Raw genomic sequence first — 15,663 nt, 5'->3', positions numbered from 1 at the left:
TAAGTTGGAATTGGGACTTTATATGGACTCCATCAAACATTTGTTTTAAAATTTCTGGAAAAGGATAGATTAGAAAATTAAGCACAACAGTAGTAGTGTCTCTGATCTTAAGTCATTCTTTAGGATCTCTGTGACAAGACCAACTTAAAACACTTTCACTACTTAGGCTGTTAATCTGTAATCTTGGCAAAGTGCATTTTCAAGTAGAACAGACTGTGTTTAAAATATCAGTAATACTCACTAGTGACAGTATTGTTGGATGCAGTCAGTGCGGTGAGAGTATTTACATCCCAGAGGAATATCTGTCTGTCCAATCCTGCAGAGGCCACTAATTCTTTGTCTTTTGCATAAGCTAAGGCTTTCACATAATCCTAGAGAAGATGACACATTATGATAGTAAATGCAAGAAATCTTTTAATTCAACATACACATAACAGGTAAATGTGTAGGCCTTGTTCTACAGTTCAGACTAAGAGCAGTAATAAATCATCAGTATAAATATTTTTGGAGTCATTCATGAAGGAGCCGAAGGATCCAGCTGATTCTTTGGCTCTCTTCGACCACCAGAGCCCTTCGGTTCAGTTGAACTGAAGGGCTGCTGTACGGGCTATTCACTAGGGGACGCTGATCTGTCATTAAACAATAACAACTGGGCGGACCTCACGGCAGGCTCTGCCCAGTTGTTATTCATTGGCTGGCACCTGCTAGAAGACTCTAGCAGGTGTCGGCCAATAGGAAACAGTTGGCGGAGCTAATATTTACATTTAAAAAATATTTTGTCAACTTTTTTTTTTTAAACTCTTTTCATTGATTTTCTATTCTGCTCATTACGATGGAGGTACCGAGCAGAATAGCCAAGCCAAATGCCGCAAAAAGATTATGGGCGAACAGCAGTGAGTGAGCTGCCGGAGCTTCAGCTCAGCCAATCCAGATGTTAAATCGGCTGAGTCGCAGTCCATCTGCACTTCGGCTCAGCAGTCATTACCAAAGTGCCTGATATTTATTAACTCTCTCATTTAAAATAACAGATCTATAAAATGAATTTGGAGCTTGACTGAAGTATATCTTTAAATCTGTTAGTTTGGAATCATACTGTTGTACTGAAATAAGATTCCATACCTTGTGTGTTCTCAATGTTGACATGCAGAATCCCTTGTGTGCATTCCATACCTTAACTGTGGTATCTGACGATGCCGATATTACTGCATTACATCAATTCAAATCATTAGTGAGGTGCAAATATTTTTTAAGAACATTCAGCAGATACATACTGTATATCACAAAATGTGTAATACATGCTGGTAAAAAGCTAGTTATATCTACTAGGGATACACCGATACTTTTCCGATACCAGTGCCGATAGTTGGCATCTTCATGAGAACTACCAGGGTTGCAGCGGTTGCAGCTGGGACCTGGTTCTGGCTCTCCACCACAATGAAATCATTAGTCTGTATTGTTTTAGAAAAACTGTCACATGACAACAAAAATGCCAGTACTTGTACTTGCAAAAATGGTATTGGTGCATCTCATATATATTTATAAAAACAAAATTGTACATTAAAACAGGAGATGGAAAAAAATCCCAGGATCTCCGTGTGCTGCTTACAAATGACAGCTGCCTCCTAACTTTTGAATTTTTTTCTAGTCTAGTCTTGGAGCTCAAAAAGTATCTTGGTATCGGAGCATCACTAATATCTACATTGTATCACTAAATCATTAGACAACAAGTCACCCTAAAAAAAAAATCTAATAACCACAGGCAGCAAATATCAGTTGTGCTAAAATCCACTCCGGTTTCATTAACTTTAGCTTCATTATGTCCAGTATAACAAGATTTAAACCCGCTTTTCAGAGGGCTTCTGGGAGGTCCTTTAGTCTTTTGTCATAGCCTGCATGGACCTCCACCATGCTTCACGGTCGCCTTCAGATACTCATTATTGTACCGCTCTCTAGCCCTTCAGCGAACAAACTGCCTCCTGCTACAGCCAAATATTTCACATTTTGATTTATCAGTCCAGAGCACCTGCTGCCAGTTTTCTGCACCCCCTATGTTTTTGTGCATAGTTGAGTCGCTTAGCCTTGTTTCCACGTCGAGGTATGGCTTTTTGGCCACAAGGCCATAGAAAAATGGCAGCAGGTTACTGAAGAGTCAAAATTCCTTGCAAGTCTGCGGCTGCATTTGGAGATTTGGTCAGGATCAATGGAGTCCTCAATGCTGAGAAATACAAACAGATACTTATCCATCATGCCATACCATCAGGGAGTTGTGTGATTGGCCCCAAATTTATTCTGTAGCAGAACAACGACCCCAAACATACAGCCAATGTCATTAAGAACTGTCTTCAGCATAAAGAAGAACAAGGAGTCCTGGAAGTGATGGTTTGGCCCCCACAAAGCCCTGTTAACAACATGGAGTCTGTCTGGGATTACATGAAGAGACAGAAGGATTTGAGGCAGCCGACATCCACAGAACATCTGTGCTTAGTGCTCCGTGAAGTTTGGAAGAAGCTACCTGCCGAGTTCCTTCAGAATCTGTGTGCAAGTGTGCCTAGAGGAATTGGTGCTGTTTTGAAGGCAAAGGGTGGTCACACCAATTATTGATTTGGATTTCTCTTCTGTTCATGTATTTTCCATTTTGTTAATTGATCAAAATAAACTATTAACACTTTTATTTGTAAAATCATTCTCACTCTACAGCATTTTCTCATACCAGCCTAAAACTTTTGCACAGTACTGTACTTTATAAATAAACCTAAACGCATTTAAAAAGAAGTCTTATCATAGCTTTTTGAGGAAGATTCAAGCAGTGTAAATGTGGTTTCAGCAGGCATGCAACCTTTAATACATTTTACCAGAACTACCAGTTACAGCAGCTTTATTAAACTCCACAGACTACAGAACTCACAAATGTAAGACAGGTGCCATAACATACTTACATGTTTTGCCATTACAGCATAGTACAATGTCATTCACCCAGTCTGTATGATGTTCCATAGATGCTATGTAGGGGTCTTGCTAGAATAAACAAAAGTATAATAACAAGATAAGGGAAGACGGCACATAGATATTACTGACATTCTAAAACAAGCCATTGGAAACGTGCAAAACCAACCCAAACATCCAAAAACATCAATGTGATACAGATACTTTGAAACAAATCTTACGCAAAGAGATGAGAAAGAATTATCTGTGAACAAAAGGTAGATTGGGAGAACCTCATCTATTTGAGCAAAATCCATATTCTCCTGGAAAACTCCATGCAGATTTGTCCAATATAATTTCCACAGTTCACACAATCAGGATTCACAAACGGAATAAATCTCGGAGTAACCAAAGGCAAGGGATGACACGGCAGAGAGCCGTGACAGGATCGAGAGGTGAGCGAACCCGGTATGTGTTTGCTCACCTCCCGATCTACTGAGCCGACCTGTGACAGTCTCATTGTCACAGGTTGGCAAGAACTATGAGGTGAGTGGAAATCACTCATCTCATAGTTCTCCTTTAACCCTTGCAGTGTGGGGATAGCCCCACTGCAAGGGTTAAGGAAATTTCTGCTTGAAAACATTTCTTGCCATAAATGAATAATAATGATTATTAAAAAAAATCTTCTCATCACCCATCATTACTATTGTGCTCAAACAAGTGTGAGAATACAGGACCAAAAGGGGCTGTTTCCATGTTTCTAATAAGTACAAAATACACACAAAAACAAGGTCATTGTTGCAATAAAACATATTCATTAGATTGACACATTAACAACTAAAACATATTACAAAAAATACAGTTTCCCATTGAAGGATACCATGGAAAGATTTTCCTTGCATTTCAAGAACAGATTACACATTGTATAACTGTAAGGAAGCGTTGCTCGATATACAAGATCATATGCTTACTTTGTGCTGATTTACACTCCATATTCTGATGATTGAGTCACGGCCAGCTGTAAAAAGCCTATTTAGTGTAGGATCAAGCTGTAAAGCATTCACTCCATTGCGGTTGTACTTCTCCACTTCATCTCTAATGACGTATGAGACCTACAAAATATAGAACCACAATGAATACACACATCATGTATTATAACAATCACGTAATCCTACAGAAAATAACATCAGAGGTCCCAGCCGTTACCGTGTCTTATAGCAATAGAAAGAGGAACTTTATGACATCAAATATCTGCACAGCCAGGATCTATATACAGTATATTTAAACATCGAATGATGGCTTTTATATACAGGAACACTTATAAAAGATGTAGGAGATAAATGACCAGTGTCTTCCACATTTCAGTTGTGTGAGATCAGTACTCCATAACAGTTATCAATGATACCGCTGATGATAAATACATACAACACAACACAGAAATGTCTCTCATGTAATTCTAGAACACATTTTACTTTTGACAACTGAAATCTAAAATATAAGAGTACTTTTAGAAAATAATGGTATCTACTTTATTTATGTCACTCGTCAAAAGAAGTACAGAGCTCATATTCAAGCTGTCACTGCCTGGCCTATATTGGGCTGCAGAAGTGTTCATATCCTCTGACATTCTGCATGCACAAGGCCTAGCCATAGACAATCCATCCATTACCATGACTGCCTTGCAATCCTCAGTACACTTCAGTACCAGAGCGGCAATAGATACTTGACGGAGTGTTACCTGGGTCTGCCACAGGAGGCTGCAGTTGGATTTTTGGACATACTTGGGCCAATTCAGACAGGAGCCAACAAATATACCAGCATGGAGAATGGGAAGAAACAAGCACAGGGAGAACATGCAAACTCCATAGGTAGTGCTAGTGTCCTGGCAAGGATTCAGAGGACCCCAGTGCTGCAAGGCATTCATGCTAACCACTAAGCCACTGTGCTGTGGCTCATAGACAATCATTTACTATATTGTATTTTATGGTTTATCCGATTAATCGAACCTAATAATCGACTAACTAATCGATTTTGAAAATAATCGTTAGCTGCAGCTCTAATTGTCTCAAACTGAAGTTTCAGACTCAAGGTAAGGAATGCTGAGAGGGACGATTTAAGTATTTCATAAATAAGCCTGTACAATAATTCCAGGCATCACAGGAAACCAATCCATAATGCTATCCAAGAACGCTGCAACTAAATCAGAAAGTTTCAATCACGTCAGCTCTGGTTCACACTTAGGCGATTGCGGTTGTTGAGCTGTTTTCACGTGATTTCTCAATGCATGCCGATCTCTATGGGACCACAATCGCGTGACATCCTCCGGAAAATAGCTCCTGAATCTTTTTGTGCGACAGGCGATATCGCACGAGCGTGAACTGTCGCCATTGACTTGAAGGGTTTTTGTATTTTGCGCGTTATCGTAAGACTGAATGCACACAATAAAATGCCTAGGTGTGAATTGGACCTTAGTAATCTGCTATGGCCACAGTACACACAGCTCTTCACAGGGTCACTGGATGTCCTGGAACCCGTGCGATATCCGCTCTCTAGGCTGCCTTCACAATTTCAAGGAAGGTTTCAGTCAGACATGTTTTTTGGTCAACATTACAGTGATAATAATGTCTGTGTTTTTCAGCATAGGAGACCCACACTTTACCTTTTTTGGTTCAAACTGCCCCATTTAATTCATTTTTTGCAGCTCTCATACCGTAGCATTCCCCTCCTGTTTATGGATGTCTCCTTTAGCTAGCAGTAGGGCTGCAACCACTAATCGACGTAATCGATTATAATCGATTATTGAAAAAGTTGTCAACTTTTTCAATCATCGATTAATCGGCTTCCGATTGGTTGCCCCTGTTCACGGCTCCACACACGCTGTGCGCCACACTTCCTCCCCACCTCACGCTCGCCGCTGCCAGACCCGCCCGTATCCACGCTTCACACGCCGCACCTCCTCCGCGCCTCACGCTTACTGCCCGCCCACATCCACGATCGGCACAGGGACGCGGGGAGAAGAAGTAAGGAGGAGCAGGTGTGGGCGGATGACAGCCACCGATAGACAGTCCCGATCTCAGAAACAAGTTGCTGGAAGACTGCTCAGGTAAGCCTGCACTTCCCTCCCCCCCACATGGTGCTCTATAATGTATTGCTGGGACAGTGGGATTTGTATTCCTCTATAGTTGATGGTACATTGTGCTGTATATTATACAGAGCAATGTACCATCAGCTATATAGGAATACAAATCCCCAGCAATACATTATACACTGTATATATAATGTATTGCTGGTATTTGTTGTATTCCTCTATAGATGGTGGTATTCTGCATTGCGCTGTATAGAGGACTACAAATCCCAGCAATAATACATTATACAGTGCAATGTGGAATACCACCAGCTATAGAGAGTACAAAACCCAGCAATAGTACATTATACAGCGCAATGCGGAATACCACCAGCTATAGAAGAGTACAAAACCCAGCAATAGTACATTATACAGCGCAATGCAGAATATCGCCAGCTATAATGTACTATTGCTGGGATTTGTTGTATTTCTCTATAGCCGGTGCCCTTCTGCATTCATTGCTGTACAATTTTACACTTTCCATTTCACTATATTGCACACCACACTTTTTTTTTTTCTTTTTTACTTCCACTGCTCCAAGCTTGCTCCTTTGATGGACTAAAATCACAATACCAACTAGTAGTCCATCACTGGAGCCTTTTTAAAAAATGTATTTGATGTGATTTTGTATCCGATTAACCGATTAAATCGAACTTAATAATCAGCTAACTAATCGATTTTGAAAATAATCGTTAGCTGCAGCTCTAGCTAGCAGGTTGCAAAGGAGACACCCATGCATGTGCACTCCCGACCACCACCTGAACAGAGCTATGTGCATTCACTGAAACACACAGCGCTCGCCAAACCACGCCCCTGCTCCCGCCTCCTCACAAAAATTTGACAGGCAGCTACAGCAGCCTATCACTCCTCTATTCTCAGTGCCCTCAGGATCCCTCCTCTACGACCCGGAACTTCGGGGAAGCAGTGCAGATCGCCTTGGAGCCAGCGGTAGTGAACACGGACCATAGGTAAGCGTTTAAAGTTGGGGGGGCATGGAAATGTGCTCAGGTGCTTTTAACTTGGTGCAGAGAATGCATTAAGGTAAAAAAAAAAAACGCACAGCCTTATTATTATTATATAGGATTTTTATAGCGCCAACAGTTTGCTCAGCGCTTTAATAAGGAGGACATTACAATCACAATACTATTTAAGACAAGATGGTAAGGAGGGCCCTGCCCGTGAGGGCTTACAATCTAAAAGGGAGGGGCCAGTGATACATGAGGAGGTAGCTGTGTGGGGATGAATTGTTTGAGAACGTGATGGTCCAGTGGTTAGGTTGAGGTGGGAGATGAGTCTTAAGGGATCGCCTAAAGGCATTCAGGGTGGGAGATAGATGGATAGGTTGGGGTAAAGAGTTCCAGAGGATGGGAGAGACTCTAGAGAAGTCCTGGAGGCGAGCATGGGAGGTATCTAGAAAGCAGGAGGTCTTGGGAGGAGCGGAGGGGACGGTTAGGGTGATATTAGTACTACTGTAGGGGTTCCATATGTAAGAAACAGTAAGTAACCGGCAGAGAGTTCACCTGGGAATAGCTTTCCTGTATCACAACAATGCAGCCAATTCTAATGCCACGGCTGACAGACTGGAACAGAAACACCCCACACACACACCTTATAATCTGGTTGTACAATCTCATTTAGATCTACCAATAAATATGTGGTGCAAGGACTTGCCTGACTGGATACAGATTGATTGCATAGATTAGACAGGTCCTCATAGTGCATTGCTTTGGTTAAAGGAGAACTATGGGGTCAGTGATTTTCCCCAAAGTTCTCCTTGGGGTAACGGGAGGACACAAACTAGCGTCCTCCCGTCACCCTAAGCTCAGTATACCGCGAGCTACAGCTCGCGGTATACTGAGACGCAGCACCTGGTGCGGATCCCGACTTAGATGACGGGATCCGCCCAGCTGCGTGAGTGACAGCTGGCTCTGCCTATCTAGAGGCAGAGCCAGCTGTACCCGCCCCCTCCCCCGTCCGTTCCGCCAGTCAGCGCTGGCAGATTGGAGCGGGGAGAGGGGAATCCAGCCCCTCCCCCTGTCACGGCAGAGAGCCGTGACAGCCTCGAGAGGTGAGGGAACCCGGTATGTTTTCCCTCACCTCCCGATCTACTGAGCCGACCTGTGACAGTCTCATTGTCACAGGTCGGCTTAGAACTATGACGTGAGTGGAAATCACTCATGTCATAGTTCTCCTTTAATTTAAAGGGTCCAGACGTTTATAAACATGAATGGGAGGACGAATGAATGGACTACAAGTACAGTGATGTCACCATAGTTGTATTCCATTGAGAACCTCAATCCCTCTGCCTCAGCGACTGCAGGACTTGTCATTTCTCCATCTACAGATCCATTCCATCTCACCCCAGCCAACCAATTATGGAAACCAGAATGCAAATCTAATGCCTTGTCTATTCTCAGTACTGCTCTATAGAAATGCGGCTCCAATCAGTCTGACTATAACTCAAGCAACTTTACATTTCCCTTCCCCACTGAGGACAGTTCTCAAAGCAAAAGGGAAAGAAACAGCCGAGGTAACATCCTGTGTACTTCCACATTTGCTTGTTGTCCCTGAATATACAAGAGGAGCAAATGTGTTCTAAAATGACAATTATCCTTCAAATGACTTAAAAGACAACTATGGGGTAAGTGTTTTTCCCAATAGTTCTCCTAAGGGCTTGTTCACACCAAGCACGGAGCAGATCCAGAGCAGAGCAGGTGCAGACCGGATCAAAACTGCGTCCAATGTATTCCTATGGTATTTTGAGCTCCAGTTCACATCGCAGCGTGCAGATCCAGAGCAGGTGAAAAAATTGCGGCAGCCTATTTTACCCGCTCTGGATCTGCTCTGGAACGCATCAAAAACGCATGCAAGTCCCTGAAAGCCAATGTTAAACTTAAAAAAAAAACAAAAACATTTTTGTAACCAAAAACGGCCCGGAACGCATCAAAAACGCGGCACAACTCACTGCACTGCGTGTGCAGAAACCTGACCGGATCTGCTCTGCATTTGGTGTGAACAAGGCCTAAGGGTCACGGAAGGACATATACTAACCTCCTCCCGTGACCCAAAGGTCAGTATATCGCGGGCTAATGCCCGCGATATACTGAGAGTGCCGCAGTCTGCGTGACAGCTGACTCTGTCTATCTAGTAGCAGAACCAGCTGTGCCCGCCCCCTCCCCTTCTGTTTCTCCACTCGGCGCTGGAGGATCGGAAATGGTAGTGGGGAATCCCTGCAGGGAGCGGCGACTGACAGTCACCACTCTCTACAGGAAGACGATAGGGAAGTGAGCTGATCGCTGCATGTTTCTGCTCACTTCCCGATCAATAGAGCCGACCTGTGACAGCTTCTTAATCACACGTCTGCTCTAACTATGAGGATGAGTAGAAATCACTCACCTCATAGTTCACCTTCAAACGTCCTTAGGTCTCTCCTGGACTTTGCACTGGAGTCCCTGATCTACACTACAGGGCTGTTCTGTATGGCAGAGCTGTGTGAATATCAGCACTGGATGGACACATATACAAATCCTTTGTCAGGTAAGACGGTTCCCTGATACATATAATTCATCTGTGGATTTAGCTGTTTGCCTGGAGTGTGTTTCAGTATAATCTGATGTGTGTTATATCACGATAGGTTTAAATACATTTTTTCACAGTTAAAGAGAACCTGCCACTGACATGTGAAATAACATCGGGGGGGAAGTATAGGGGAATCCGTCAGTTCCTGTGGATTTCCTGTGTGCCAAACAATGTTATAATACAGTTCTAGGTGGAGTTGCACCAGCAGCGCCAAATCACGTTAAAAGTGCTAAACAAAAACAAGCAACTTAACCCTTGCAGTGCGGGGGTAGACCCACTGCAAGGGTGAAGAACGTTTTTGCCCGGAGTTCTGCTTTAAAAACAGTTCAGACCATTACCAGAGTGGTGTAGATACTGTAGTGAGGAGGGGTGACAGCGACAATCAGCACTGGAGTGAGGAGAGGGGAAAGGGATGTCTATGGATGGCCAGCAATGCAGGAGAGGAGAAGGAGCACATTTAGGATAATCTCATTGGAAGATTACTTTGGATTTGCACCAAAATTTTGGCACAGGCTGCAATAAGCGCGTACACACCTGGTGCGCCCCCGCGCACCATAAAATAACCAATTGTCCTGCACCATTTCTATTATTGTGTTGCAGGAAGCTCTAATTCAGCAGGTATATAAAAATTGGCTAATTTCTTGGTGTGCGCCAATGTTTGTTAATCCCCCTCAATAGTGAAAAAATAGTGTCATCTCAGAAGAGGGGGGTGAGATTATTATTATTTATGACACCCAGACACCAGAATGTGGAGCCCCCCCTACATATCAATCCATCAGCTGACAGGGACCCCTCCGTGCACACGGTGTCATATCATGGGGTGCAGCACATACGGCTCTCCCGGGCTCCGGACAGCTGCATGTCTTTAGTGGACAGTGCTCTTCACCACCACACCACCGACCAGACCCGCCACACACACACCCTGATCATCTCCCGCCATCTGTCCTACCTGAACTTTCCTCCGCCCGGCCGTGTTCTGCCTGTGATGAGCTGCCATCTTGCATGTTGACACTCTGTCGTCACTTCCGACACACAGAAGCTCCCTCCAAACTCTTCCGCCCTTACTAGCGACCCACTAGTGTCAGTAAAATCCCAGTACTTCCGCCCTTACTAGGTGAGAGGAGTTCATCTCTTCTTCCGCCCACACTAGTGTCAGTAGGAGCAGGGCACTTCCGCCCTTACAGACTTTCTCCCTTCTTCCGCCCGCACTAGTGCCAGTAGAAGTGGCGTACTTCCGCTCTTACTGGAGACGCGGACTTTTTTCCCCTTCTTCCGCCCGCACAGTTACCAGTAGTAGATGCAGCGCATTTCCCCCTCATGGCAGTCGCTTTACAGACTGAATCATTCAGAGCAAAACTGGGCGATTTGTCAAAGTTGCTGGTTATTTTTATTCCCCAAAAAAGTAGAACACGAAGGGGGATTCATATTTTGGCTTTATTTCTGCAGTTCTATCCTAGCTATTTACAAGTTATTTAAATGAGTATAATTGATTAAAATGTATCTGAACCCCAAAACCAGCAATGAGGTCCCTGGTCTGAATCTCAGCCAGTACTATATCTGCATGGAGTTTGCATGCTTTCTCTGTGCTTATGTGGGTTTTGCCTGGTTGTCCAGTTCTTGTCCCACACTTCAAATACATGTTGGTAGGTTAATTGGTTCCTGTCTAAATTAGCCCTTGTATGTGTGTACAAATTTGCTATGCAGACATCTTATTACAAGGGATGCACCAATACCGGTTTTTCAGTTCAGAGTACAGATGTTTTTTTTCAGTACTCACCGATAACGGTGCCTTGTGCCCCGATTATCAGGAAGCCGGGTGGCGGATCATGACCCACTGCCTGGCTTCCTGATTGCCTGGGAAACCAATGTTCTGTCAAAAACTCAAATTTCTCAAGATCTCCAATGACGTCACGTCCGGTTAACTTGCCAGTAAGAGGTTTGGATGAGTTGGCTCTAGTGCATGTGCAGCATTTTCCTAATCCTTATCGAGTTCAGCAATGCTTTTCACTGTGCCTGTGCGGCTTCAGAAGCCTTATCAATGTCTCAAATTCTGTTTACTTCGCCGGAGGATGCTTGCCTGATTCTGGCGGCCATATTAAGTGGGGCAACTCAGATTAATAACGTGATGGATTAGTCTCACCCTATTTGGCTATAATACTTTATTGCTGTCTGCTCTGTATATAGCGCACGTGCACTAGAGCCAAGTCATCCAAACCTCTTACTGGCAAGTCAAACGGATGTGACATCATTGGAGATCTCGAGAAATTGGAGTCATGAGGTGCCGCCCGGCTTCCTGAATGGTAAGGAAGCCAGGCTGCCTAGCAACAAGTGAACCAGGTTTCCTAGCCAATCAGGAGGTGGGTCATAACACACCGCCCGGCCTCTTGATTGGAAAGGAAGCCGGCTCCATGCTCCCTCAGCACTGCCGGTCAGATGGAGATCTCCCTCTGGCTGGAAGTTCCAGTATTGGAGGTAAGTTTCTGAGCATTTGGGCGAGTACGAGTACTTGCCCAAATACTCGGTATCGGCATTGATACCAATACTAGTATCAGTAACTGTGCATCCCTACTTATTACATTATGCATGCTGATCCCCAGCCTGTGGAAATTGGGAAGGTTCCAGGAAAAGTCTCTGGAAAAGGCATTTAAGTATATCAGACATGGTGTCCCGAGAACTGACCCATAGAATTGCCAAGATTCGGATACGACTGAATGGATATCACACAAACACCAAAACAAAAATTGTGTATCTTGCTGTTTACCAGTCCTTAGATGTAGTGGGTGCATTCATTTTTTTTTTAGATCTTATTTTAATCCTGCAAATATCACACTACCTATCCCTGGGTGGCTACACTTCCCCACTGTATCCATGGAGACAAGGACACTTCATTTCTAACAAGAGCAACAGGTATTTCATGTATTTGCAGGAAGTGGCCACTTCCCCCGTGACAGTGCTCAGCCTAGCAGCTAATTTAATAGACCTGAGACATGTCAAATTAACGAGGGATTGACGCCAACGCCTCTGGTCATCGATACTGCTGATTACAGTGCCAGTGAAATGGAGAAAGAGTTGCAGGCAGAGTAAGTATAAGGTTGGAGGGAGAATGGGCCTATGCAGAGACACTGTAGCTTCACCTAGCATGGGCAAGGTGATATTGTCTTAGTTAAGCCTAAGTGATTTCATGTATATAGAAGCATTTTCCTACAATCTCCACGTTCGGGAGCTGTACGGGCTATTGTGAATAGCCTTCTACTGAACCGAAGGGGTCCTGGGGCCGAAGCTACGGTTAGATCCTTCTGCAGCTTCGTGAATAGACCCCTATAGTTTACTCATTTGTACTGAGATTGTAGTCCAGCACAGGAGTGAGCTTGGAGCAGTGGCTACTTTACAACACACTGTAAGAGTCCCTGGCTTACTACGCATGCGCCAATGGCGCGTTGCCGCAAGAGGAAATCCGCGCCAACTGCGCATGCGCCAAAGACGCGTCTGTGTGCAGAACACCTGATGGAAAAAGGCAGGAAAATGCCCAGGATGCGCACAGGAAGTGACCTCAACCTGATGGAAAAAGGCGGGAAAATGCCCAGGAGGCGCACAGGAAGTGACCTCAAACTTCAATCATCACTTCCCTATACAAGCCCAGCCCAGACACTGCCAAATTGCTGGATTATCTTCAGCCCCCCCCCCCCCTTGTTCTAGTGTGTGATCTGTCTGAACTTGTTGTGACCTGGAAACCTATTTGACTACTCTTGATTGCTGCCTGCCATTGACCTCGGATTTGTACCCTGGCCATTCTACTTCTTTGCCCCTTTTGTACTCAGCTGCCAGATTGGAACCGACCCCGGCTTAGATCTCGACCATTCCTCGGATTAACCCTTGTGTACTTCGTTGCCAAAGTGGACTTGACCTCGGCTCGGACTAAGGCTTGCACGGTGCTCCGCACCCCTTACACCCGTGCCACTCGGTGTCCACCGAAATCTCTGTCTCCATCTCCAGAGACTTCAAGGACCCGAGGTGCAAGGGAGGCCTCCCCACTACTTCGGTCTCACCTAAGGTACGTGGCCCTCGTGACACACACACAGGGACCATGAAGAACAAAAGTAGGCACCCTCCAGAAGGAAGGACAGTGTCAGCACCAATTTAGAGATGATTTGAGGATCTACAGCCGAGTGATACACAAATAAGATGCATGTTTGTTAATCGTTGTAAGGCTCTGGCCAAACGGGGGTTAGAAGCGCAGCGGCGGAACAACGGAACAGTATCAGTAGAAGTAAATTGGGTTTAATAGGGAGGTACGGTAGTCAGTGTTGGACTCCTGGCGCCACTCTCAATCTGTGATACGGAGAGTTAGGAGTCCGACCATCATTTACCATGAAAGCAATTAAATTGGTTAAGGGACCTAGACGTATTTACAGCATACGAATGGTCTCAGATAAACAAGGTTGGAGGCAGGTGATAGTTGCTGATGACACTGTGGGCATGAATGCAGGATGAATGGAGCAGGCAGGTCAGCAACCAGTAATATTGAAGTTATTCGTGAAGGTAACAGTTCATACCAGTATATATGCAGTAGGCACTACAATGATCGGTAGTCTTTACAAGGGAGAAGGTTACTTGCAGGTTTAAATTGGACACAGGTGCATGCAGTATCAAGACAAACAGCAGATGGAGCAATTTCCAAGGTTTAGATAAAGATGGTACTTGTGGTTGTAAGAACATGCATTTGTCCCGCAGCAGGGGGTAGATATAGAGGCCTGTTGTCCTTGTCACTCCGTCTCTCTCTCTCTGTGTATGGGGTCTCCAGGGGTCCGTGTGGCCGGCAGAGTCAGCAGGCGCTCACTCCACACTCACAATAGTGGAACGCTGAGCTGACAGTGTGGCGGCGACTTAAGCCAGAAGGAATAGGAGGAGCCAGTGACGTCATCTGGCCAATGCGCTCCACGGTGGAACGCATCGGCGCGAGTAGGACTTCCTGGTTAGCAGCTGCGCTCCACCGCGGAACGCAAGGACGTGCCATCGTTACAATCGTTCAGGTGCATTAATGCATTTTTCAGATTTAACTCCTGAGTTTAGTGTCACTTTATTGGACATTGCAGACATCTTAACCCTTCCCTGCTATCTGTTTTTTTTTTTTGTGACAGCGAGGCCACTGACTGAGTAAATAAAAAAAAACAACAGACAGCATGGGAATGAGTAGCTAAGATGGTTTTGGCTATTTCAATTTGCAATAGCCAATGGCAAGCTGGCTATTGTACCTACCCACTGCTGCTGTCAGCCAGTTGACGTGGACCTGAAGTTCCCCTTCAGGTCCTCCTCTGCTGATTGACAGCAGCAGTGGGCGGATGCAATAGTTAGCCTGCTATTGGCTATTTTACTCTGATGACGATCGGCGGCCCTGCTGTAAACATTTTTTTATTTCAGGTAGGTGCCCTCCCCTCCATTCCCCATCAGGTTGGGATCCCTGACATTTCATTGCAGAAGCCCAAATTTTATGAGGATTATTCAGAACACAGGTGGAAGATTACCCTGAAAAGTCACGTATCCCTTTCCTAAATCCAGCGCCCATCTGAACATGTCCTAACATAGCACCATGTGTTGTGACATGTTCCTGAATATTAAAAGTATAACCCTTTACCTTTTGTTTGAAGAGTGAAAATGAAAGAGAGCAGAACAACAAAACCATGTTCCAGTGAAAACCGGTGACTGAAAAGACAAGTGGGGAGGATGTTGAGCAAAGTGGGGTTAGGTGAGGACAGAAGATGTGCGAGAAACACTGTGTGAGGTGTGAGACTGTAGACAAATACACTATTAAAAAGAAAATTGCCTCTGCTGAACTTCAGTGTGTCAGTAATTTGACTGATACTGTGTTCTCTTTATTGTTTTCACAGGAAAGTAGATATGGAGATTAAGAAGAGGCATTATTATGTTTATAATGACCACCCTTACCAATCCTGGCCACATGCAGTTAGATTGTGACCTGTCAGAAACTGTGTGGTTTGAGGGTCTTCCTAATTGATTATAACCAGACTAGTATGAGGGGG

General features: G+C 44.6%; 1 protein-coding gene across 3 annotated transcripts in view; it reads right to left on the bottom strand.

Annotated features, from left to right (window-relative positions):
- The window catches only part of WDR48 (WD repeat domain 48), a 31,434-nt gene extending 20,796 nt beyond the window's left edge, over positions 1–10,638 (bottom strand). Inside the window, exons 1-5 of one of the 3 annotated variants that reach the window (XM_018553484.1) lie at positions 10,575–10,638; positions 3,894–4,034; positions 2,937–3,015; positions 1,120–1,202; positions 242–371 (exon numbers count right to left, since the gene is read on the bottom strand). In XM_018553484.1, coding sequence (XP_018408986.1) covers positions 242–371; positions 1,120–1,202; positions 2,937–3,015; positions 3,894–4,034; positions 10,575–10,622 — 481 coding nt within the window. In that variant the 5' untranslated portion in view covers positions 10,623–10,638. Of the gene's footprint in view, positions 1–241; positions 372–1,119; positions 1,203–2,936; positions 3,016–3,893; positions 4,035–10,574 lie in introns of those variants that run through there. The other 2 variants (XM_018553485.1, XM_018553486.1) reach the window with 2 other exon arrangements.
- Positions 10,639–15,663: the final 5,025 nt, after the last annotated feature.

Source organism: Nanorana parkeri, unplaced genomic scaffold (assembly GCF_000935625.1).
Source record: "Nanorana parkeri isolate BGI_ZX_2015 unplaced genomic scaffold, ASM93562v1 scaffold121, whole genome shotgun sequence".
NCBI classification, from domain to species: Eukaryota; Metazoa; Chordata; class Amphibia; order Anura; family Dicroglossidae; genus Nanorana; species Nanorana parkeri.
This window is presented reverse-complemented; position numbering and strand designations above follow the sequence as displayed.